This window comes from Scyliorhinus canicula, chromosome 15, assembly GCF_902713615.1.
Source record: "Scyliorhinus canicula chromosome 15, sScyCan1.1, whole genome shotgun sequence".
NCBI lineage: Eukaryota > Metazoa > Chordata > Chondrichthyes > Carcharhiniformes > Scyliorhinidae > Scyliorhinus > Scyliorhinus canicula.
The window spans coordinates 56903119-56929907 of NC_052160.1; the positions used below are offsets into that span (position 1 = coordinate 56903119).

Consider the following 26789-nt stretch of genomic DNA (forward strand, 5'->3'; position numbering starts at 1 on the left):
GCCAAGCATGAACAAGATCTTGAAGGTCAACCCACCATATCTGAGCAACCGCAAGCAGACTATGAAAGTCTACCAAGCTCACATAATCAAGAAGACAATGCAAGTCTACCCACTGCATGCGAAAACAGTGACAATGTGATCACACTCGACATACAGGAGGTGCAGGATCACAGCGAGACTGACAGATCTCAGCTTGTCTGTACAGAAGCACAGAGTAGGGCGACTTATGAGTCCAGAGAGACCACATCAATTGAAACCTTGAATATTTTGACTCCAGAAGAGGAGCACCAGGACCCATAACAAAATGAAATTGTGAAGATTTTGACTCCAGAAAAGGAGCACCAAGACCCACAAGAGAATGAAATTGTGAAGACTTTGACTCCAGAAGAGGAGCACCAAGACCCACGAGAGAATGAAATCTTGAAGATTTTGACCAAGACCAACAAAAAAATGAAACCATGAAGATTTTGACTCATGAAGAGGAGCACCAAGAAAGCAAAGAGGAATTAAATCCACCACAAATGACTGATGTCACCAACATCAATGCAACATCAGATCATTCTCACCATTCTCTAGACGGAACGCTCAATGTAACAGATATCACAAAGGACACTCGCACCAATAACTGTGAAAATTATGCAAATTATCCACACGGAACACTCATTGAGCGCAACAAGAAAAACCACAAGAAGCACTGCAGAAACAAGAATAACAACAGCAACAACAAAAACTACAAGCACAACAACAAAAACTACAAGAACAACAACAAGAAGCATAACAAAGACAACAACAATCACGACAAGAACAATGACGAAAACAACAAAATCCGAAACAACAAGCACAACAAGAAAAACAACAAGAACAACTAAACAACAAAATCAGAAACAACAAGCATAACAAAAACAGCAACAAGAACGACAACGAAAACAACAAAGAAAGAAACGACAGAAACAACAACAATGAAACAACGACCTGTACAAAATGATACAGCTCTGCACATGAAGGACAATGCCACAGCACACTGCAAAACAATGACAAGACTACAAACATGCCATGGCATGACAAAGAATCTCACCAATTCACATATGCTCCAGAATAAGCAAGCACACCAGCTTTCCAGGCAGATGACACAAAAGTGGTTCGACCATGCGAACACCTCGTCATGACATGTTGGTTACTCAATACACAAGAACACCACCAACATTCACAACGGAGTTGCAATATCAATATCACCATGTCAACAACGAAAAATAAAAAACTCAACGAACAAATTCATCAAGTTTGGACTCATGAATGTTTTTATTAAGATTAGACTCATAAATATTAATTGGCTTTGTAAAATATCCAAAATCATCATCACTTGTACAGATACACATATCATAAGTAATCTAACTGTTTTGTACAATTTCCTTTAGCACTGTACAGAAAATATGTAAAGAAAAAAGGAGATGTGGTGATTGTATATCTGTGTAGATGCAATACAACTGAGCAAGCACTAGAGGGAGCACGGGAGAGGTATAAAGACACATGACCAGGAAGTCAGGACACTTCACAGGAATGGCAGCTGGAGCAGAACAGGCAGGCAGCTCAGATGTAACATTACGTGAAGCACTGGCGACAGAACAAACTCACAATAAAGCATCTACTTCAACTTTAAGACTACGAGCTTTATATGAAGGCACAAGGAACAACACAGTCGCCACATTCCGGCACCTACTCGGGTACACTGAGGGAGAATTCAGAATTTCCATTTCACCTAACAAGCACCTGTTTCAGGACATGTGGGAGGAAACTGAAGTACTGGAAATCCACGTAGACACAGGGAAAATGTGCAGACTCCACACAGGCAGTAACCCAAGCCGAGAATCAAACCCAGGTACTGGAAATCAACGTAGACACAGGGAAAATGTGCAGATTCCACACAGGCAGTAACCCAAGCCGAGAATCAAACCCAGGTCCCTGCTGCTGTGAAGCAACAGTGCTAACCACTGTGCTACCATGCTGGCCAATTAGCGGAGGGCTGGCGAACGCGGTCCAGGCGTATCAGCTGGCAAGCCTTCATTTGCGGCTAGACGCCTCTTGAGGCCTCGTTAAGTGGGCCAATTAACGCTGAATTGTATTGCCTGCCTGACTGGGACGAGAAGCTTGCGGCAATTCCCGTTCGCTATCACACTTCGAAATTTTTCCAGAGAATCACGCCCCAAGTGACATGTCGGGCGGATTGCGCGGGGTGTTCCCCCCTAGCTTTGTCGGTGAGATCCCCACTGTTATTTAACCACATTTAGTCATCCTTTTGGAGCTTGGGAGTTTCTTTCAAGGCTAGCCCATTTCGGGCAGGATTTTTTGGCTGCACCCGCCCTATGACCGGAAATTCCCAGCCGAGGTCAACAGACTTTTACATGGTCCCTGTCCTATCCGTGGTGATCGTGCGGCAGGCGCAGCCAAAAAATCCAGCCCACCATCACTGGGGAGCTCAACCCGTCAGCCAGACTGGCTTCTCAGGGATCAGGCTGGCAATCTTTGAAAGGGGGCCCAGATCTATAAGTGAGCTTGAGGGTATCCCATGACATAATACAGACTGTATATAATGGAGTGCAGACAGGCAGTGATTGACACACTGGATGATCAGCAAGCACAGAGCACAGAGCAGCCAATCACCAGACAGGACACTACCACTATAAAGCCAGAGGGCACTAGGGGGGGGCGATTCTCCGCACTCACGACGGTGCGGAGAATAGCTTGGGTCGTAAATTTTTACGGCCACGCTAGTCTGACGCCCTCCCGCTATTCTCCCCCCCCCCCCCCCCCACGCCCGCCTCCCGACACGAATCGCTGCCCGCCGTTTTTTTACGGCGAGCAGCGATTCTCAGCTGGCCGATGGGCCGAAGTCCAAGCCCTTTACGACCGTTTTTAGGAACGTCAAACACACCTGGTCTGACCGTTCGTAAAAACGGCCGTAAAGTTGGGATCTTGGGAACCATGGCACCGATTGGCACGGCAGTACCAAGGCTGTGCCAAGGGTGCCATGGGCCCGCGATCGGTGGGCACCGATCGCAGGCAGCGGGTACTTACCCCGCGCACTCTTTGTCCTTACGCCGCCCCGCTGTATCCATTCGCAGGGCGGCTGAGGGGCATTCCGGCCCGCGCGTTTCGCGCAAATACACGATGACGTCATCCGCGCATGCGCGGGTTGGAGTCTTCCAATCCGCGCATGCGCGGCTGACGTCATGTGACGCGTCAGCCGTCGCAAACTCTGGCAAGCGGGCTTAACGAAATTCGTTAAGCCCGCGATGCCGGAGTTCACGGCCGCGGCATGCTAGCCCCGACCGGGGACCAGAATCGGTTCCCGGTCGGGGGGGGTGGAGGCTGGCGTCAAACCCGCCCGTCTTTGACGCAGCCTCACGATTTCTCCCGGTTTGGGAGAATCTCGCCCTAGGTTTCCCGCGCTCTCTGGACCCAGCCACTGAGACAGTCAGAGTCCATGAGCTAGCCAGTGCAAACACCATGCGGTAGCTAGTAAGTCTGGTCAGGCTAGTACTAGCTCTCCAGTCAATTCAGTATACTGTCAACCCACAGCTGGACATGTATATTAGTTAATACGTTAAATAAAATAGTGTTGGATCTTCTTCAGTGTTAGAGGTCTGTCTTTCGCTCCACTGCATCAAGTGCCCAACCTGCCTAACACATCATGGTACCACGGAGTGATACTGAAATTTGACGGACCTACCTCAAGAGAATCAGCGTTGACCAGCAAGCAGCCATCCGGTGACATGGAAAACGTCCACCCTCCTCCGCAGCTCCGCATCTCTGGCAACCTCGGCGCCAATTGGAAGATCTTCAAACAAAAGTTCCTCTTACACATCGAGGCCACCAACCTCGAGGCCGCATCGGATGCCAGGAAGATTGCACTATTTCTCTCTACAGCGGGGGACCACGCCATCCACATCTACAACTCCCTTACGTTCGCTGAAGGCGAAGATAAGATGAAATTTAAAACAGTCTTGCTGAAGTTTGACAGCCACTGCGACACTGAGGTGAATTGAAAGCTTTGAATGGTACGTTTTCCAGCAGAGGCTTCAGGGTAAGGATGAACCTTTTCAGTCCTTTTTGACCCATCTCCGCATCCTCGCACAGTCATGTAACTATGACTCGACAGCTGATTCCATGATCTGGGATCAGATCGTTTTCAGGGTCCACTCCGATTCCCTTCACCAACAGCTCCTAAAAGTCAAGCAGCTGACCCTCACCATCACTACTGAGACGTGCGTTGTCCACGAACATGCTAACAATCGGTACTCCCACATCAGGGCGGCGGAGACTGCAAAGCTAGCCTCCCACGAGGCGGAACGTGTGCAGGCCATCGCACAAATGCAGGGCCCAAGCTTTGACGAGAGTGGCCGTTTCACGTGCTTTTCCCGGGCCCCTGTGCATGCGCACCATGACCAAGGGGATGACGAGACCGACGACCAGACTGCACAGGTGCATACGTCGATCGACCCACTGCGCATGCGCGATGGTGCAAGGAATGCGCTGACGTTGGCGCATGACGTGTCCGAATTGTGGCTCCGCCCATTTAAAGCGGCAATGTCTGGCAAAAGGACGCTGGTGTCTACAGTGTGGCAAGCTTGGCCATTACGCAGCCCTTTACAGATCTGCTCCACCGCTCAGCAGCCAGCGATCCCAGCCACGGCGCAGAAGTGTCCGTTCAATACAGCAAGGTATGCCAGATTCCGATCCCGCCAGCCCAACAGACCCTGATGCTGGGTGCCTTAAGTCCCCATACTGGGGGAGGCATCATAACGAAGCATGCGCTGCCTTTCACCAAGATAGTGAAGCACCTCTCGATCCTCAGCGTGGATTCCGACGACGAGTGGTGTGCTGTCCTCACAGTTAACAAGGCTCGCATTTGGTTCAAACTGGATACTGGCGCATTGGCGAACCTGATCTCGAAATCCGATCTCGACACTATCCGTGTCAGACCAAGTATTCTTCCACCGGCCTGCCAGCTCCTTGACTACAATGGCAATGCCATAGCTGCCAGTGGCTCGTATCAACTAGGGGTGTCCAATAAGGCGATCAAGGCGACGCTGCAGTTTGAGATCGTCAGACCTGACAGAGCATCCCTGCTCGGTGCTCGTGCCTGCAAGCTCCTGAACCTGGTTCAGCGAGTCCACACCATGTCATCGTCGACGGCGGCGGCCTCACCTGATGAAAACTTCCCAGCTGATATAGTTTACATCATCACGCAGTACCACAGAGTATTCGACGGAATGGACACGCTCCCAGACCGATACAAAATCCTGCTCAAGCCGAACGCCACCCCTGTAATTCATGCACACCGCCGGGTGCCGGCACCCCTCAAGGATCGCCTAAAGCAGCAATTACAGGACCTCCAAGACCAGGGCATCATATCGATGGTCAGAGAGCCCACAGACTGGAAGCCGTCAGGGGAGCTTCGGATCTGCATTGACCCCAAGGATCTAAACCGCAACATCATGCGGGAGCATTACCCGATACCAAAACGTGAAGAGTTGACCAGTGAGATGGCTCATGCCAAATTCTTCACGAAGCTGGACGCCTCCAAGGGTTTTTGGCAAATACAGCTGGACGTGTCCAGTCGCAAGCTGTGCACATTCAATACCCCGTTCGGTCACTACTGCTACAACCGGATGCCTTTTGGCATCATCTCTGCCTCAGAGGTATCTCACTGCATCATGGAACAGTTGATGGAGGGTACCGAGGGGGTGCGAATGTATGTTGACGATGTTATCATCTGGTCCACAACACCCCAGGAACACATCGCTCACCTCAAGAAGGCATTCCAGAGAATCCATGAGCATGGTCTCCAGCTCAACAGGGCCAAGTGCTCATTCGGTCAATCAATCAGACATCAAATTCCTTGGTGACCACATCTCGAGGAGGGTGTGCGGCCAGATGCCGACAAGGTCTCGGTGATCAACGCCATGAAAACCTCGGAGGACAAGAAGGCGGTCCTCCGCTTTCTCGGGATGGTCAACTTCCTCGGGAAATTCATTCCCAATATGGCATCCCACACCACGGCCCTCCGCCATCTCGTCAAGAAGTTGATGGAATTCCAGTGGCTGCCCGCGCATGAAGAGGATTGGTGTGAGCTGAAAGCGAAGCTCACCACAACCCCGGTTCTGGCGTTCTTTGACCCAACCAAGGAAACCAAGATATCCACTGATCCAAGCCAGGATGGCATTGGGGCGGTGCTCCTCCAAGAGATGACTCCTCGTCCTGGGCTCCAGTGGCGTATGCCTCCAGAGCTATGACGCCTACTGAGCAATGGTACCCTCAGGTTGAAAAGGAATGTCTGGGCCTCCGAATGGGAATAGTCAAGTTTCACGACTATGTTTATGGCCTGCCAAAGTTCACGGTAGAGACGGACCACAGGCCTCTAGTCCACATTATCCAGAAGGATTTAAATGACATGACGCCTCGGTTACAACGAATTCTTCTCAAGCAACGCCGCTAAGACTTTGAACTTGTCTACACGCCAGGCAAAGAGCTCATTGTTGCAGATGCCCTATCCAGGTCCATTATCACACCGTGTGAACAAACTGACTTCATCTGCCACATAGAAGCGCAAGTGCAATTGTGTGCCACCAACCTTCCGGCCTCTGACGAGCAGGTGGTCCAAATCCGTGAGGAAACGGCCAAGGATCCTCTGCTACAGCGTATGATGCAGCACCTTACAAATGGCTGGCAGAAGGGACAATGTCCCCAGTTCTACAACATAAAGGATGACCTGACGGTGGTGGAAGGCATCCTCCTGAAGCTCGACAGGATCGTAGTTCCTCAGAGCATGTGAGCAATGGTGCTTGGCCAACTCCACGAAGGTCACCTTGGGGTCGAGAAATGCCGACGCAGAGCTCAGGAGGTGGTCTATTGGCCGGGCATCAGCCAGGACATTGCCAACACAGTCCTCAACTGCCCTACATGTCAGAAATTTCAGCCAGCTCAACCCAAAGAAACGTTGCAGCAACATGAGATAGTGACGTCTCCGTGGTCCAAAGTCGGTGTCGACCTTTTCCACGTCAAGGGGCGTGACTACTTCCTCCTGGTTGACTACTTCTCCAGTTACCCAGAAGTGGTGAAACTGTCTGACCTCACGTCAAAGGCAGTGATCAAAGCCTGCAAAGAAACGTTCGCCAGGCATGGGATACCGCTCACGGTGATGAGTGACAACAGTCCCTGCTTTTACTGCCAGGAATGGTCTGATTTTGCACGGTCCTACAACTTCCGTCACGTAACCTCCAGCCCCGTCTCCCCGCAGTTAAACGGGAAGGCCGAAAAAGGAGTCCATATTGTTAAGCGGTTGCTGTGCAAGGCTGCAGACTCAGGCTCCGACTTCAACCTGGCACTGCTGGCATACAGGGCAACCCCACTGTCCAGCACAGATGCTCATGAATCGCACTCTGAGGACCACAATTCCAGCCATCCATGTCCAGGCCTTGACCACCTCACGGTCGTACAGGAAATGCAGCAGTCTCGGGCCCAACAGAAATCAGCATATGACGCTCATGACATGGATCTCCCCGAGCTGGTCCCAACTGATTGGGGCCTCACGGTAGCATGGTGGTTAGCATCAATGCTTCACAGCTCCAGGGTCCCAGGTTCGATTCCCGGCTGGGTCACTGTCTGTGTGGAGTCTGCACGTCCTCCCCGTGTGTGCGTGGGTTTCCTCCGGGTGCTCCGGTTTCCTCCCACAGTCCAAAGATGTGCGGGTTAGGTGGATTGGCCATGCTAAATTGCCCGTAGTGTAAGGTTAATGGGGGGATTGTTGGGTTACGGGTATACGGGTTACGTGGGTTTAAGTAGGGTGATCATTGCTCGGCACAACATCGAGGGCCGAAGGGCCTGTTCTGTGCTGTACTGTTCTATGTTCTATGATCATGTTTGTGTACAGTTGCCTGAGGGCGGCAGGTCAGCCACTGCTGTGGTGATCAAGCAAGTGGCCCCGCGATCGTTCTTTGTCCACATGGCTGATGGCTCCCTGCTACGGCGCAACAGACGGGCACTGCGAAGAGTTCCATGCCTGCCACCTGACGAAAGTGCCCTGCCGCCCACGATGCTTCCTCCGGACGTACCCTACCACGAGGCCACCGATCTACCAACAATCCTGCCGGCTCCCGCGACCACCGCGATGGCAGCGATCCCGCCTATCCAAGTGCAGGCAGCTCCTGATCCACCCCTATAGTGGTCAACAAGAATTTGTCGCCCACCACAAAGACTAAATCTATAGACTGAACTTTTGTACATTTTGTGACCTCATCGTTTTGACCTCTGCAAATATCATTTCATCTGCCCTGTATCTGCACTATCGACACCTTCCTATGTATATACGTTCATTTTGACACATTTTGTATATAGTCAGGCACATATACATATACATACGCACACGCACCTTAATATTTATTATCTAAAAAAAAGGGGGGGGGGAGAGGTCATAATATACATCTATGTATTTTATGGAGTGCAGACAGGCAGTGATTGACACACGGGATGACCAGTAAGCACACAGCACATAGCAGCCAATCAACAGACAGGACACTACCACTATAAAGCCAGAGGGCACTAGGTTTCCCGTGCTCTCTGGATCCAGCCACTGAGACAGTCAGAGTTCGTGAGCTAGCCAGTGCAAACACCATGCGGTAGCTAGTAAGTCTGGTCAGGTTAGTACTAGGTCTCCAGTCAATTCAGTATAGTGTCAACCCACAGCTGAACATGTATATTAATTAATACGTTAAATAAAATCGTGTTGGATCTTCTCCAGTGTTAGAGGTCTGTCTCTCGCTACACTGCATCAAGTGCAGTCCACGTCAACCCAACCTGCCTAACACATTGCCCCATACCCCCAGCATTGGGCAACGTCAACTCCCACACACATGGACATTACCCCAAACCCCTAAGTGAGCTCACCCCACTATGGGGTCACTGAGGGCCCCCTCCCTTTTCAGGCTTCCCCATGCCCCCTTTTGGCCCCCTCTCTCAAGATCCCAGCCTTTCAGGACCCACCTTTAAGAGGACCCTTCATATCCAACCTTCAGCCCCCACCCTTCGTAAACCCCTCACCCCCTCCTTTTCATGGGAATCGCCGCCCTGAGGCCCCGGCTCTTGGCAGTGCCACCTGAGCACTATGGCACTGCCACCCAGGCATTCTGTCAGTGCCCCTGCCAGCCTCGCGTGCCACCAAGCACCTTGGCAGTGCAAGGGGGACAGTGCCAAGGTGCCAGCCTAGCAGTGCCAAAGTGTCCAGGTGCCAGAGCCAGGGTGCCAACCTGCCCTGTCCCTGATCACCCAAGGGTCTCAAATGGCCTGTGAGACCCACCAGCTGCCGTGACATCTGGTTCATGTTTGTGTGGACCAATACTAATCCGCGCCTGCGTGACGTCACACTGAGGTGCTGGTTAGATCCCCGGAAGCCTCTCCTGCGATCTGCGCCAGGTTCAATGCAACCTTTAAATCATGCCAACAGAAACCAATGTAAACAGCAAGGTCCCACAAAAACGATCGGCATCAAGTGATGCTGTTTGAGGTATAAGTATTGGCAAGAAACTCGGAGAAGTCCTCTGTTCTTCAAATTAAGTCACATGGGAGCTTTTACACCCACCTGACGGGGAAGACATTTTATACTTCATCCAAAAGATGGTATTTCTATAGTGCAGATAGCCTACGCTGCTCTCAGGGTCTACACTGAATTATGAGCCTGAAACATGTGCTCAGGTCTCTGGAGTGGGCCTTGAGCTATACTCTTCTGACTCTGAATGAACATGCTACTCGCAGAGATGGATTCTGAACTTTTTATTTCAAGAGTATTTTAATTCTCCTCCTTTTCTCCCAAATTTATACCCAACAATAAATAATAATCAGTAACGAATGTAAAGTCAATCCCCATATCAATAAAACAATCCTATCCTCCCACCAAACCCCAGACATTAGCCAGCATTTTAACATAAACAAATGACAAAAAGGAATCAGGAATCACCCATAGTCACCATTAACACATACAGTCCCTCTCGCCCCAACCCTTCCAGCTGCCCTTCCCCCTAATATTTGACGTAATCCAATTCTCAAAAGTGCATAATGAATAATGCCCATGAATTGTAGAACTGCTCCATCCTTCCCCTCATTCAAATTTAACCTTTTCAAGCGTCAAATGTTCCAGCAGGTCCCCCCGCCATGCCAGGGCACAGGTTGGAGAGGTTGATCTCCTCCATAACAGGATCCGCCTTCGGGCGATCAACAAGGCGAAGGCTACAATATCTGCCTCCTAGCCCGTTGCCAACCCCGGTTGGTCCCTGAATTTGGCCTTGCCAAGGGTCCGCATCCAGTTTCACGTGCCCTACTTTAGAGATTACCTATATGCTTTGGACAGGACCAAAACATATGAACGTGGTTTGCGGGACTCCCCCTGCAACGTTCACACACTGGCTCACCCTCGCCCTTGTAAGGATTCTGAACTTCTATAGGCCCAAACACTCCCGAGATACAGCTTGAGCAGTGTAGGAGAAAACCCTCTTGGCAGTTTGTGAGATTATTGAGTGATGGATTCAATTATGATCCCAGACAAGACTCCAACAGTAGTTAGAATACTGGGCCAACACCCCAATATATTAATTTATTTGTAAAACTGTGCGGAAAGAATGATTCGCTCCAGTAGAGTTTCAGTGAAAAAGCGGGGCTTTGATATTTCTAAAACAAAAAACTTTATTGTGAATTCAATATTAAACTTTTAACTTCACATAAAAAAAACAGCTTACAATTACCCCTTAACACTACTATTCAATTTCCCATTAAACAACAAGAAACATATAGCTCTCAATCTATCTTAAAATTAGCATGCAATACGGTAATACTTGTTTTATATAACATATTTGGCTCCTGTTAGAACCCCTTTGGACTCTGTCTGAATTCTTTAAAAATCTGATTCACCTGGCATGTTTCAGCTGCTTCCTTGTCCCCAGACAAGGCTGTTCTGCTTTACAGATTATTAACCTTTTATAACTATCCTATTGTAAGAGAATTGTGGACTCAGTTTCAGGCAGATCAGAATCAACCTCTTCTCTCTCCCAAAGCTTCTCCAAAACTAAACTGCCTCTCTGCATTCCTGGGCTTCACCCAGCAATGACATCATCTCCCCAAGTCGAAAGCAAATGATCTCTGCAGGCTGCAAAAGCACATTAACTCCAAGGACTTTCCCAGTCAAGCCACATTCCTCTGGTCAATTTCACCTGCTGTTTCCCAGAAGCAAAACATGACCACTGCAGTCAAACACACTATAACCCTAGCCTTTTATTCCTTAAATTGTCCCAATATTTGGAAGCCAATATTCCTAAAATACTCCATTCGTCACAGTTCACATCAGCAAAACTCATTGGGTCAATTTTAGATGTAGTCAGACAACTTATGGCATGTGCTGATATAAAGACCTGCCTTTCCCATCTTTAGCTCCAAAGGATTTCCCCACAACCTTCCTGAAACATTGCAGCGAGGATCTGAGTGAATGGAGCAAAGAATAGCATGTCGCCTCAACCTCAACTAAAACAAAACAAATATTTTTAATTACTTACATGAAAAGATCAATGTTGGATCAAAGACGTTGAATCTTACTAGTTCCTTGGTGTTTATGATGAGTGGGTCATTGGGGTTGTTCATTGAGTCGACATTCACACTGAATGCGGTGCTGGTAATCACATCCATGCTATATGCTCCAAAGATACTGGCAGAAGATAAATAAATGTCTTTGTTACAACTGCTTACATTTGAACGGAAGAAATACTTTTTTTCTACTGAGGCAGAGTAAGCCATTACATAGAAGGTGAAGCTCAGAAACAGGTCATTCAGCTGAACTGGCTTACGCCGCCATTATTGTTCCACATGAACCCCGTCCCATCATCGTCACCTAACCCATCAACATATTCTTCAATCCTTTCCTCTTCATGTTTTTAATCTAGCTTTCCCTTAAATATACTTTTTCCCGGTTACCTCTGATACTCTTTGTAGGAACAAATTTCCTGTTTACACTGATAATCTCTCAAATTTCCCATTGGAGTTATTGGTGACTATACTGCCTTCTCTCTACCTCCCTTTTTGAATATCAGAGTGACATGAGCTACCCTCTAATCTGCAGGGATAGTTCCAGAGTCTATAGAATCCTGGAAGATGACCACCAATGCATCCACTATTTCCAGAGCCACCGCCTTAAGCACTCCTGGGTGCAGATTCTCAGGCCCTGGGGATTTATCCACCTTCAATCCCATCAATTTTCCCAGCACTATTTCTCTACTAATGTCCATCTCCCTCAGTTCTTCCCTCTCACTGAACCTTTCATTCTCCAACATTTCTGTTGGGGCAGCACAAGTGAATAGCACTGTGGCTTCACAGCGCCAGGGTTCCAGGTTCAATTCTGCACTGGGTCACTGTCTGTGCGGAGTCTGCACGTTCTCGCTGAGTCTGCGTGGGTTTCCTCCGGGTGCTCCGGTTTCCTCCCACAGTCCAAAGACGTGCAGGTTAGGTGGATTGCCCATGATAAATTGCCCTTAGTTACCAAAAAGGTTAGGAGGGGTTATTGGGTTACGGGGATAGGGTGGAAGTGGGCTTAATTTGGGTCAGTGCAGACTCAATGGGCCGAATGGCCTCCTTCTGCACTGTATGTTCTATGTGTTTCAGCTGGCATCCAGCTCTTAAACGCAGTCTTCCCTTCTTAAAGGGAAACCGCACTGACTGAAAGGAGTCTGCTGCTGCCTGTGTTACAATTAGAGAGAAAGGAAATGGAGAACCAGGACAGAGAGGGCTCCCTGGTTTAGGATACAGCACTGGAGACCATGGAGATCAAAGGGAGGGGACAGGCCATGTTTCATGGGGGAATGAGGACCTTCCAAAGGGAGGAGGGACAGGTGTGCTGGGAGGCCCCAAAGGACTGGCAGTAGCCTTGCAAAATTTTTAACAATAAAATAAATATTCAAGATAAAGTACGACTAACCTCTACATCACAGCCTGTCTCACTGCTCAGTGCATCCATCACAGCCCCAGCACAAACCAGTCAGTAGTCCCTGGACCCAAAACACACACCTGAGATCCAGATGCTCCATCTCACCCTGACATACCTTCCCAAACTGTCAGTCTCACAACTTACTCTCAACTGTGGAAGGCACATCACTCAAACCTAGTGCACTACAATCACTGACATTTTTCTCCCTCTCTCTTTTTTTTAAAATAATTTTTATTGAAGAGATTTTTTTACATGAAAATATTTACCCCCCCTAACCATAGACTATTACAAAATATTCCCTCTTACCAAATATCCCCCCCCCGCCCGACCCCCCGCGCGCGCTGTCCCTTCCCCCCTCCCCCCCCCAAAAACAAACAAAGCAACAATTAACATCAAACATGAACTGCGAACAAATTTGTCCGCATTACAACCTTAAATAGCCCACCACACCCGTTGTTGCCACCCCCCCCCCTCCCCCCCCCCCCCCCCCCCCCCCCCCCGGGTTGCTGCTGCTGCGACCTCTGCACCCTATCTTTGAGCCAAAAAGTCGAGGAAAGGCTGCCACCGCCTGAAGAACCCTTGTACCGACCCTCTCAGGGCAAATTTGACCCTTTCCAACTGGATAAAGCTTGCCATGTCATTAATCCAAGTTTCCACGCTTGGAGGCCTCGCGTCCTTCCACTGTATCAGTATCCTTCTTCGCGCAACTAGGGACGCAAAGGCCAGTACTCCGGCCTCTCTCGCCTCCTGTACCCCCGGCTCCACCCCAACCCCAAAAATCGCTAGTCCCCATCCTGGTTTGACCCTGGATCCCACCACCCTCGACACCGTCCTTGCCACCCCCTTCCAGAACTCCTCCAGTGCCGGACATGCCCAAAACATATGGACATGGTTCGCTGGACTTCCCGAACACCTGACACATCTGTCCTCACCCCCAAAGAACCGACTCATCCTTGTCCCCGTCATATGGGCTCTATGTAGCACCTTAAATTGAATAAGGCTAAGCCTCGCACACGAGGAGGAAGAATTAACCCTCTCCAGGGCATCAGCCCATGTCCCATCCTCTATCTGCTCTCCCAGCTCCCCCTCCCACTTGGCTTTCAGCTCCTCTACTGATGCCTCCTCAGCCTCCTGCATTACTTTGTATATGTCCGATATCCTCCCCCCTCCGACCCAGACCCCCGAGAGCACCCTATCGCTCGCCCCCCTGCTGGGGAGCAAGGGGAACCCTTCCACCTGGCGTCTAGCAAATGCCTTCACCTGCAGATGTCGAAACACGTTTCCCGGGGGGAGCCCGAATTTCTCCTCCAGCTCTCTCAGGCTCGCAAACCTCCCATCTACAAACAGATCCTTCAGCTGCCTGATGCCCACCCTGTACCAGCTCTGGAATCCCCCGTCCATGTTCCCCGGGATGAATCTATGGTTCCCTCTTAACGGTGCCTCCATCAGACCTCCCACTTCCCCCCTGTGTCGCCTCCACTGCCCCCAGATCTTGAGGGTGGCCGCCACCACCGGGCTCGTGGTATACCTCGTGGGAGGGAGCGGCCATGGCGCCGTTACTAGGGCCCCCAGGTTTATGTTGCCACAGGACGCCCTCTCCATTCGTTTCCAAGCTGCCCCCTCCCCTTCCATCATCCACTTGCGCACCATCGATACATTAGCCGCCCAGTAATACCCCGAAAGGTTGGGTAATGCCAGCCCTCCACTCTCCCTACTCCGCTCCAAGAAGACCCTCCTCACCCTTGGGGTGCCGTGCGCCCACACGTAGCTCATGATGCTGCTCGTCACCTTTTTGAAGAAGGCCCTAGGGAGGAAGATGGGCAAGCACTGGAATAAAAACAGAAACCTCGGGAGGACCGTCATTTTAACGGACTGCACTCTGCCCGCCAGCGACAGCGGCACCATGTCCCACCTTTTAAATTCCTCCTCCATCTGTTCCACCAGCCTAGTGAAGTTCAACTTGTGGAGAGTCCCCCAGTTCCTTGCCACCTGCACCCCTAAATATCTAAAACTCTTTCCTGCTCTCTTCAACGGGAGTCTCCCGATTCCCTCTTCCTGGTCCCCTGGGTGTATCACAAATACCTCACTCTTACCCAAGTTTAGCTTGTACCCCGAAAAGTCCCCGAATTCTGCTAGCAGTTCCATCACCTCCGGCATTCCCCCTTCTGGGTCTGCCACGTATAGCAGCAGGTCGTCCGCGTATAGCGATACCCGGTGCTCCTCCCCGCCCCTTGTCAGCCCTCTCCACCCACCTGAGCCCCTCAGTGCCATCGCCAACGGTTCAATTGCCAGTGCGAAGAGCAGGGGGGACAAGGGGCACCCCTGTCTGGTCCCCCGGTGGAGCCCAAAATACTCCGATCTCCTACCATTCGTCACTACACTTGCCGTCGGGGCCGAATAAAGCAGCTTCACCCATTTAATAAATCCCTCCCCAAATCCAAACCGTTCCAGCGTCTCCCACAGGTACTTCCACTCCACCCTATCAAATGCTTTCTCCGCGTCCAATGACACCACTATCTCCGCCTCCCCCTCCACTGCCGGCATCATGATGACGTTTAGCAGTCTCCGCACGTTCGTATTAAGCTGCCGCCCTTTCACAAAACCCGTCTGGTCCTCGTGTATCACCCCTGGCACACAATCCTCTATCCTGGTAGCCAGGATCTTTGCCAGCAGCTTGGCGTCCACATTCAGGAGCGAGATAGGCCTATATGACCCACACTGCACGGGGTCCTTGTCCCGCTTCAAGATCAGAGAGATCAGTGCCTGCGACATTGTCGGGGGCAGAGCCCCCCCCTCCCATGCCTCGTTGAAGGCTCGCACCAGCACAGGGCCCACCAGATCCGCATATTTTTTGTAAAATTCCACCGGGAACCCGTCTGGCCCCGGCGCCTTCCCCGACTGCATATGCCCAATCCCCTTGACTAGCTCCTCTAACCCTATCTGCGCCCCCAGCCCCTCTACCAGTTCCTCTTGGACCTTGGGGAACCTCAGTTTGTTCAAGAAGCCCTCCATCCCCCCTCCCCTCGTCGGCGGCTCTGACCGATACAGCTCCTTATAGAAGTCTCTGAAAACCCCATTTACTTCTGGCCCCTTCGCCACTATGTTCCCACCCCTCTCCCTCACTCCCCCAATTTCTCTAGCCGCATCCCGCTTGCGGAGCTGATGCGCCAACATCCTACTCGCCTTCTCCCCATACTCATAAATCGCGCCCTGCGCCCTTCTCCACTGTGTCTCCGCCTTTCTGGTGGTCAACAGGTCAAACTTAGCCTGCAAACTACGCCGTTCCCCCAGCAGCCCCTCCTCTGGTGCCTCCGCATATTTCCTATCTACGTCCAGAAGCTCCCCCACCAGCCTCTCCCTCTCCTGTCTCTCCCTCCTTTCCCTATGTGCCCGTATGGAGATCAGCTCCCCCCGGATCACCGCCTTCAGGGCCTCCCATACCATCCCCACCTCCCCCGTGTCATTAATGTCCAGATATCTTTCAATGCTCTTCCGGACCCTCTTATACACCTCCTCATCCGCCAGCAACCCCACATCCAGGCGCCACAGCGGACGCTGGTCTCGCACCTCCCCCATTTCCAAATCTACCCAGTGTGGCGCGTGGTCTGAGACCGCTATGGCCGAGTACTCTTTCTCCCTCTCTCTTTAACACCACATCTCGAAGAAGCATTGTCACTGGATCTGGCAATTGTAACCACCAGCTCAGATTCTGACAATACACAAAATTTATACATGGGCTTAGAGTGGTGAGTCATCAGGTGCGAGTGAACAGCAGTCAGGCCTGGGATAAAGAACAGCTTTTGGGCCTGCTAACTGTAGGGCGGCAGTTATGTAACTGTGAAACTGATCTTGCATGGGGCCGCGGAAATTGCATTTAGAGTAATAATAATAATCTTCATTGTAACACGTAGGCTTACATTAACACGGCAATGAAGTTACTGTGAAAAGCCCCTAGTCGTCACATTACAGCGCCTGTTCGGGTACCAGCATGAGAATTCAGAATGTTTAAATTACCTAACAGCATGGGCGTGATTCTCCGCACCCGCGAGAAATCGTGAGGCTGGCGTCAAAAACGGGCGGGTTTGACGCCAGCCTCCGACCCCCCGACCGGGAACCGATTCTGCTCCCCGGTCGGGGCTAGCATCCCGCGGCCATGAACTCCGGCATCGCGGGCTTAACGAATTTCATTAAGCCCGCTAGCCAGAGTTAGTGACGGCTGACACGTCAGACGACGTCAGCCGCGCATGCGCGGATTGGACGTCTCCAACCCGCGTATGCACGGATGACACATCACGCATTTGCGTGAAGCCCGCGCATGCACGGGCCGGTATGCCCCTCAGCCGCCCCGCGAATGGATATAGCGGGGCGGCGGAAGGATAAAGAGTGCGCGGAGTAAGTACCCGCTGCCCGCGATCGGTGGGCACCGATCGCGGGCCCATGGCACCGTGGGCCGTGGTACTGCCGTGCCAATCGGGGCCATGGTTCCCCAGATCGGGACTTTACGGCCGTTTTTACGAACGGTCAGACCAGGTGTGATTTACGTTCATAAAAACGGTCGTAAAGGCCTTGGAAATCGGCCCATCGGCCAGGGGTGAATCGCTGCTCGCCGTAAAAAAACGGCGGGCAGCGATTCGTGTCGGGAGGCGGGCGTGGGGGGGGGGGAGAATAGCGGGAGGGCGTCGGACCAGCGTGGCTGTAAAAATTTACGCTGCCCGCTATTCTCCGCCCCGTCCCGTCGTGAGTGCGGAGAATTCCGCCCCATGTCTTTCGGGATTTGTGGGAGGAAACTGGAGCATCCGGAGGAAACCCACGCAGACACGGGGAGAACGTGCAGACACCACACAAACAGTGACCAAAACCAGGAATCGAACCTGGGACATTGGCCCTGTGAAGCAACAGTGCTAACCACTGTTCTACCCTGCGAGTCACAAGCTCTCCCTCCTCCGAGGCAGCAACGGCAACTGTGGGGAAAAGACTCTAGTCGGGCAGCACTAGACCCCCTGGTTCAACGCTACCAAACAGTATAGGGAAGTAAGCGGAGGGCCGGGTACAACCGGACCAAGGCGGTGCTCCACAGAAAAAGTGTGAAGTTTGGCATGTTACAGCCAGCACGTCTGTGGGTCACTTACAAGGACTGCCACTTTTATTTTGAGTCCCCGGAGGAGGCGTGGGCCTTTGTGCGGGCCGAGAAGTTGGACTCTGACTGAGGGTCGGGGGTTTGTAAATAATTGTGTTAACTTTTGGTGGGAAGGGTCTCTGTTTTATGCTGTTTCATGCTGTTTTAAGTTGGTTGTGTGTGTTTCTAGGGCGGGTGGGGTGCTGTCTTTTTTGCGTGGGCGGGGTCGGGCAGAGGGAAAGCGCGGGCTTTTCTTCTCTTTCCCGCGCCGAGGGTGGATGGGGGCGGGGTCGGAGCTGAGAAGCGCGGGCTTTTTTCCCACGCAAGAGCGGGAGGAGGAGGAGGAGGGTCTGCTGATGGGTCTGGAGGAGGAGAAGTAGCCCCACGTTGGGAGGGGCCGGAGGTGTGGTGGGAGCTGCCGGGGTCAGCAGAAGTTAGCTGGCTCACGGGAGTGCTACGGAGGGAGTAACGCAGCTGGGAGGGGTCCTAGCCGGGATGGGGGGGGGGGGGGTACCGGGTTGCTGCTGAAATGGCCAGGAAGAAGCTGGAGTATGCAGGGGGGGCCGAGCTGGCCTGGGGCGGGCAGGGGACGGGCTATGGTTAGCCTGCAGGGGAGGGGGGCAGGGAGCCCTCTGATCCAGCTGATAACTTGGAATGTGAGGGGGCTGAATGGGCCGGTCAAACGGGCCCGGGTGTTTACGCACCTGTAGGGGCTGAAGGCGGACGTGGCTATGCTCCAGGAGACACACCTGAAGGTGGCGGACCAGGTTAGACTGAGGAAGGGCTGGGTAGGCCAGGTGTTTCATTCGGGGCTGGATGCAAATAATCGGGGGGGGGGGGGGGGGGGGGGGGGGGGGGCAGGGCAGGAAAAAGGATGTCGGTTGAGGCACCAAAGGTGGTGGCTGAGAGTAGAGGGAGGTATGTGAAGGTGAGCGGCAAGTTGCAAGGGGAGCGGGTGGTGCTGGTGAATGTCTATGCCCCAAATTGGGACGATTCGGGTTTTATGCGGCGCATGTTGGGCCGCATTGCGGAACAGTACAGGGAAGGATGGTGAACCCAAAATGCCCTTAAAAACATACTGATGGTTACCATTGACTAGAAACTCAACTGGTCCAGCCAAATAAACAACCTGGCTATAAGACCGACAAAGACTAGGAATCCTGTGGAGAGTAACTCACCTCCTGACTCCCCAAACCCTGTCTAAAATGCATAAGTCTGGTGGGTAATAGAATAATCTCCACTTGCCTGAATGAGTGCAGCTCCAACAACACTCAACAAGCTCGACACCATCCTGGGCAAAGCAGTCGCCCTGATTAACACTACATCCACAAACATTCATGCCCTCCACCAGCGCCGGCCCTCGGGTTGCTGGCACCCCGGGCAAGCTGAACTTCGGCGCCCTTCGGGCCGGGGGGGGGGGGGGGGGGGCGCCGGGGGGGGGGGGGGGGGGGGGGGGCAGGGCCAAGGAGGGGGGGGGGAGGGCCGGGGGGGGGGGGGGGGCAGGCCCGGGGGGGGGCAGGGCCGGGGGGGGCAGGGCCGAGGGCAGGGAGGGGGGCCGGGTGGGGAGGGGGGCCCGAGGCCGAGGGGGGCGGGCCGAGGGGGGGTGGGGCTGAGGGGGGCGGGGCCGAGGGGGGCGGGGCCGGGGGGGGCGGATGACGGAGGGGCGGCGGACGGAGGGGGGGGGGTCGGAAGGGGCCGCCCTGGGGGAGGGCGGCCACCGCGCATGCACTGGTTGGCACCGGCCCAACTGCGCATGCGCGGGACCCAAGTCTCTGGCGCTCCCTAGCACATGGCGCCCCGAGCGACTGCCCGAGTTGCCGGTACCTTGGGCCGGTCCTGCCCTCCACCAGCGACGCACAGTGGCATCCGTGTGTACCACTGCACTGCAGGAACCCACCAAGTCTCCTTAAGCTGGCGACCACTACCATCTAGAAGGACAAGAGCAGCAGATGCATAGGAACACCACCACCTGGAGGTTCCCTTTTAAGAAACTCATCACCCTGACTTGGAACTATATGCCTGTTCCTTCATGGTCACTGTGTTAAACATCCTGGAATTCCCTCCTTAACAGCACTGTGGGTATTTTAACACCACATTGACTGCAGCAGTTCAAGAAGGCAGCTCACCATCACCTTCTCAAGGGCAATTTGGAATCTCATGAATCAATGAAAGAAGCCATTTAAGTTTAATGCCACTGGTAGTGCCATCAACAGCCTGATGCAAGTTCCAAGTCACGTTGAAGGGGGTTGTACAGTTCTCTAACCATCTCCTTGGTGAAGCTGTCTCACCTCAGGCATTGCTCCTGGCTAAGAAATACTGTGGTGGGTACAGCCTTCTGTGGAGAGCCCTGTTCCCCCTCTATCTTTGCAGAGCTTCCTTTCTCTGTGGCTCCGTGGATTGTGCTGCAGATTCAGATGCTGTGCAACATTAGCCCGGCAGCCTCATGCAGACAGTAGGTGGCAAAATACCTTCCTTGAATGACCACCCATGCACAAAGCCCAGTATTTCCACAAAGTCCAGCTAAGCAGAAGACAGTCAAAAGCAACTCACCTGTATGTTAGATGGTTGGTCTTTTAAATAGTGCTAGTGAGAATTTCCTCACCTGGCAGTAATACAGGTGTTCTGTTCAGGATACGGCTGATGGTAAATGCCAAATTGTTCAGAAGGGAAACGTGAAACAACTGCCCTCAACTGTATTTTTGCAATTTGGCAGAACGTGAAGAAAGTTTAAAATCCAGAGAATGATGACCCTGACTTTTGCAATGATTTTAAAACAATAAATATTTATTAATAAAATAAACTAAAGTACACTAAAATAAGACAATGGCTAGACAGTATCAATATAAACAATTTAAACAATCTTAACTACCTTTATAGCTAACTCTTCCCAAACTGTTCTACAACACCTTACAGATTTTAAAATCTATAAACATCCAGTAACTGCTGCCACATGGTGCGTTATGTCTCTTTGGGGTTGTTTCTGAAATAAATCTGGCTTTCTTCACAGACATTTCCTGCTGTTGGCTGAGGTCTTAAAACACATCTTCCCGCTCAAGATTCACTATGTCCTTAAATATGTTTCTTTCCCTTTGATCTTTTCCTTATCGAATCTAATTTATTTAGAACTCTTCCTCCAGACACTCCTCCAGACTTAATTACCTTCATCTCTGGATTTAAGCTATTAAGAGTTTAAAAACAAAGTAAATTCATTTTATGCTCCTCTCCTATGATACCTCGTTTTCACACCTTGTATTCCTTCTTTTGAACCCGTAACAACATTATTCAAATTGATTCATTTTCTGTCTCTATTATTACTAACTTGCCTTAAGTAAACATCTATTTACAGTGCTGTTAAACTAATCGACATACCAAATGCATTTATTCCATTTACAGTCAGTCTGTCCCTGTTTTTATTACCTCACATATTCCCACAGTTTTAAAATATAGAACCAAAACATTATCAGCACATGTATTCCAATTTCTTGGATTTCCCTAATATTTTAATGACACCAATATTTACCTGATAGTTCGGTGGACCTGCGTGGTCCAGAATTCAGCTACAATAGTTGACTGACACCACAATCAGAGCTCACTCTCTTCACACACTACCGATGAACACATGGCACTAGTTCCCTGCCCAGCACGGGGTGTGGCCTGGAAGTAGCCTGCAAGGCAGCCCACATTTTTGTATGCCTTCAGGTGTGACAGAACCCAATTGCAGTTTATATACTTTTTAAAACATGCAGATTATTCAGATGAAAACTGGTGTGAAATTGGCAGCCACTGTAAAGGGATTTCTGTGCAGACTGCAATAAGGCTCAAACAGTAGTGCTCAACTAGTGAATCTTGAAGGAGAGGAGATAATCCAACACCTTGTCCTCCAGCTTGTGTGTTTAAACAGATGAAAACTGAAACAGCTCCCCTTAGTCCAAATGACCTTTCAAAATAGATGCTGCCCCAATATGTTGGAACATGGAGCAAAAAGGGGGGGGGTGAAAAAAAAAATCAAAGGAGGTTGTCACAGCAATTGAATCCCACAGATAATTTGAGGTGACATGGGGAAATCTAGAGATCAATTTATTCACTTGAGAAGAAAAGAAGAAACAGGGTGGCACATTGGTTAGCACTGCTGCCTCACAGGAACAGGGACCCGGTTCAATTCTGACCTTGGATGACTGTGCGGTGTTTGTACATTCTCCCTGTGTCTGCGTGGGTTTCCTCCCACAGTCCAAAGATGTGCAGCTTAAGTGGATTGGCCATGCTACATTTCCCCTTCGTGCCTCAAGGATTAGATGGAGTTCCAGGGTTAGGGTAGGAGAATGGGCCTAGGTAGGGTCCTCTTTCGGAGGTTTTGTGCAAACTCAATGGGCCAAATGGCCATCACTGCCATGGGGGTATCTGATACCAGTGTGACCCTGTCTCCAGCAAGATTATTTCAGATAGGCGACCCAACACACACCTTTCTGAAACTCTCTCCACTTTCTCTCCAGAGCCGATAACACGGGGCAGGACGGGGTGGGGAAAAACTAAATTGGCGCAATTATTACAACAGTTCATTCACACAGAAAACAATTTAGTTGACATTGGAAAAATCTAGAGAACAATTTGGTTACCCAGGACAGGGGGAAATAAGGAAGCATTTAAATTCCTCATGAGGGTAGAATACAAACATAAATTTGGTAGTCCAGTATGGAAGCTGTAAGTTCATGAGTTGCAGTAAAAAGTTAGAATGTCCCATCACAACCAGCTGATAAACAGATATAACTGGTTAATACAGGATAATCAGCAAGTTAAATGGAAAAGTAAACGAACATTGCATTGATTTCAGACCAGTGAGAAACAGAAGGACCTTGGAGCAAAGTGAAAATGATTTAATGGGCGAGGAAGGGATGGAAGTGTTCACAGATCTGCAATTAGACAAATTACTCACGTCTTCATGTCAGCAGATTCATTCAGCTTTGTTTTCTTTTCTACGTTTTTCACAAGATTCCTTGTGTAGTGCTGGATTATTGGACACATCTGGAGAGGGGAAAGAAAAGGGTAAACATTGTTCAGGATGTCAAAGCTAGTCTGTATCCAAATATGGTCATACCTATTCCTGGATTACTTTCATCACATGACCTCCTGTCTCCAAATCTTGTGCCCAGACACTGCCAAATTCTGAGCAGTGGGCACTTGCCAATGTCCATTGAATGACCTTCTGACTCAGTTGAAATGTGAATAGACACTTCATTCCCAGACTGAATAATTTTTGACTATCACTGAAACGGTATGGGTGTGATTCTCTGGCCTCCCAGCTGCATTTGTCTCGGCAGCGGGAGGTGGGGAGCAGTTCGCTGGCAGTGGGATTCACTGTTTCCCACATCGCTGGGAAACCTGGAGGAATGCTGTGTTGCCGGCGGGACCAGGGAATTCTGCAAAAGGACAGACAATCGTAGCCCATATTCCTCAGTTTCAACACCTTTATAATAACTTCACTTTTCTCCTGGTTTGTTGACTGCTTCTGGAAAATTATTTCATATTTCTGAAGAGTTGACAAACCAAATAATCTAGAATCTCTCTGAAAATTAGTAAATTCCTTCTCAAAACACTTGCTTGAAGGCGTGCATTTTGATGGAATCTGTGGTTTCAAAGTTTGCATTTTTTTTGAAGCAGACCCAAATTGAAAGGAGATAATCTCACATTTTCCCACATTATACTCCACCTGTCAAATTTTTTTCCACTTACTTAACCTATCTATTTCCTTTTACAGACTCCCCCTCACAACTTGCTTTCCTACCTACCTAATTCTGTATCGGGGGCACATTTCAATGGACTCATTGCGCCCAACTTGGTGTCGAGTTGACGTTGTAAATCTCGCGAGATGTCATGATGTGGATCTCACCCTCATGGGCATGAGTTAGATCAGAATATTTAAATGAGCCATACAGTTCATTTAACTATAGGATTGACGCATTTACCCTCAGCGACCATGGCTGGGAAACCTCGCCAGGCGCTGTTTTATATTGGTCCACACAGCACCTGGGGGGGTCTTTCAAGCCATCGAAGACCCCTGGATGGTCGGGGGCAGGGTGGCAGTCTGGATCTCCCTCTGGCACCCACGCAACCTTGGTACTAACAGCCTGGCATCCTGACAGTACCCCTGGAACCCTTACAGTACCACCTGGGCAGGCAGTGCCAGAGTGCTAGGCTGGCACTGCTTGGTTGGCACTGCCTGGGATCAGGCGCTGCTGGGGTAAGGGGGGGTTCTTTACCAGGTTGGGGAGGGGGCTTCCAGGTTCGGGCCACGTGGGAGGAAACCGGAGCACCCAGTGGAAACCCACGATGACACAGGGAGAACGTGCAGACTACATCTACTGGTTCCCCTTTATCCACCCTGCTCAAAGAACTCTTAATAGATTTGTCAACCGTGATTTTCTTTTCACAAATATGTTGACTTCGCCTGTTTACATTATGATTCTCTAAATGCCCTGCTACTACTTCCTTTATTAGCTTAGACCGGCCAGCGCGGAGGCCCCCGCCCGGCTCCCTTTCCCTCTTGCCCGACCCTGGGAAAGCCCAAAAATCCCCTTTCAGCACACAAACCCCGCATATCCACCTCCACCCAAAGAGCCCTTACTTCGAGTGAAATTCCCATCACTTCCCTTGTCCAAATATATACATCGGCTCCTTTAGCCAATACACCCGCACACAGTGAAACAAACAAACAAAAAAAAAGAAAATACAGTCATGAGGTTACATTGGTACGTGGCCATTTCTCAATTTCTCAGTTCTGCCACAGTCCTTCTGCCTTTGCAAACTCCTCCGCTGCCTCTGCCGTTCCAAAATAAAAGTCCTTGAGCTTGTACGTCACCCTCAGCTTCGCTGGATATACAATGCCGCACTGCACCTTGCTAATGTACAGTGCCCTCTTCACCCGGTTGAAAGTAGCCCGCCTCCTCGCCAGCTCCTTCGTAAAGTCCTGGTATACACGTATACCAGCTCCAGCCCACTGCACCACCCGCTTCTGCTTGGCCCAGCACAGGACCTTCTCCTTCACACTGTACCTACGGAAGCACAGAGTCACTACCCTTGGCGGCTCACTCGCCTTTGGTACAGGCCCCCATGACCGATGAGCCCGATCCAGTTCATATCGGGAGGGATACTCCCCCTCCCCCAATAGTTCCGCCAGCATCGCAGCAAAATACTCAGTCGGTCTCTGTTGCACGTTTTACTTGAGTGTATTACGCGTTTTATTGGAGTGTATTAACACGCCTCCGTTTAAAGGCCGTGTGCTTAACACTACTACAGCTCTGTGTATGTAATTATGCACGGAGTCGCCAGGTGCCGTATTTAGACACCTCACAAGTATATCAAGGTCAGGTTCAAAGTAATAAATCTGTACACCGATTAGTAAGTTCAAACGATTGATATTTATTATAACAAATATAATAAATACACATGCATACGCTAAAGAGACTAAGTTACTTCTAAACTAAACGACTAAAATACTTATCTAAACAGGAACAGGCAAGGTCAGGGAGCGAGGCCTTCGTCCCGTTCTTGGTCTGCAACTCTCAGAGTGTTAAAGGTCGTCAGGGTCTAGCAAGCGCATTCCAGACCGTCACCACCGTCTGGGCAAAATGGTTTTCTTCAAATCTCCCTTAAACCGCCTGCCCCTCGCCTTGAACTTGTATCCCCTCGTGACTGACCCTTCAACTAAGGAGAACATCTGGTCCTTATGAGGGGCATTATCCTTTCAGGATTATGTCTTGTACACCTCAATCAGGTCACCCCTCAGTCTTATCTGCTCCAGCGAAAACAATCCAAGCCAGAGTTCAGAGTGTGGACAGGGGCAAACCCCTAACCCAGCTCCTTGTCTGCTCCAAAAAACAATTCAAATTGGAATCCAATTCATGGTCCTCACAAGAGAGCCATACCAGATCCAGGCATTACACCTGACCTGACCTCACGCTCATCTTAGTTAGAAGGCCAAGAAGCGATTCTCTTCATAACTTAAATGTTCCATTCCAGGTAACATCCTGGTGAATCGCCTCTGCACCCCCTCCAGTGCAATCACATCCTTCCTATAATGTGGCAACCAGAATTGCACACAGTACTCCAGCTGTGGTCTCACCAAAGATCTATAAAACTGCAACATGACCTGCCTGCTTTTGTAATCTCTGCCTCGATTGATAAAGGCAAGTGTCCAATGTGCCTTTTATCACCAACCTATTAACCTGCCCTTTTGCCTTCAGTGATCTATGGTCAAACACTCCAAGATCGCTTTGTTCCTCAGAACTTCCCAGTGTCAGGCCATTCATTGAATACTTCCTTGTCACATTTAAAAAGAAGATAAATTTAGAGTACCCAATTCTTTCTTTTCCCATTAAGGGACAATTTACCGTGGCCAATTCACTTACCCTGCCCATCTTTTTGGGTTGTGGGGGTGAGACCCATGCAGACACGGGGAGAATGTGTAAACTCCACATGGACAGTGACCCGGGGCCAGGATCGAACCCGGGTCCTCGGCGCCGCAGTCCCAGTGCTATCCACTGCGCCATATGCCACCCTTTACTTGACTTACTTAAATCTTCTTCTATGGGTCGACTCTGGCCTTCTGTCTATTCTCACTCCCACCCTCCCTTCACCCACATGTCAAGAGCTTTTAGTCACCTC

The 26789-nt window shown here is 50.6% G+C and overlaps 1 protein-coding gene across 1 annotated transcript in view; it reads right to left on the bottom strand.

Moving 5' to 3' along the window:
* LOC119978477 (cytochrome P450 3A21-like) overlaps nt 1-26789 on the bottom strand; it is an 88307-nt gene that overhangs the window by 30483 nt on the left and 31035 nt on the right. Inside the window, exons 6-7 of the mRNA XM_038820138.1 lie at nt 23062-23150; nt 11595-11743 (exon numbers count right to left, since the gene is read on the bottom strand). Coding sequence (XP_038676066.1) covers nt 11595-11743; nt 23062-23150 — 238 coding nt within the window. The remainder of the gene's footprint in view (nt 1-11594; nt 11744-23061; nt 23151-26789) is intronic.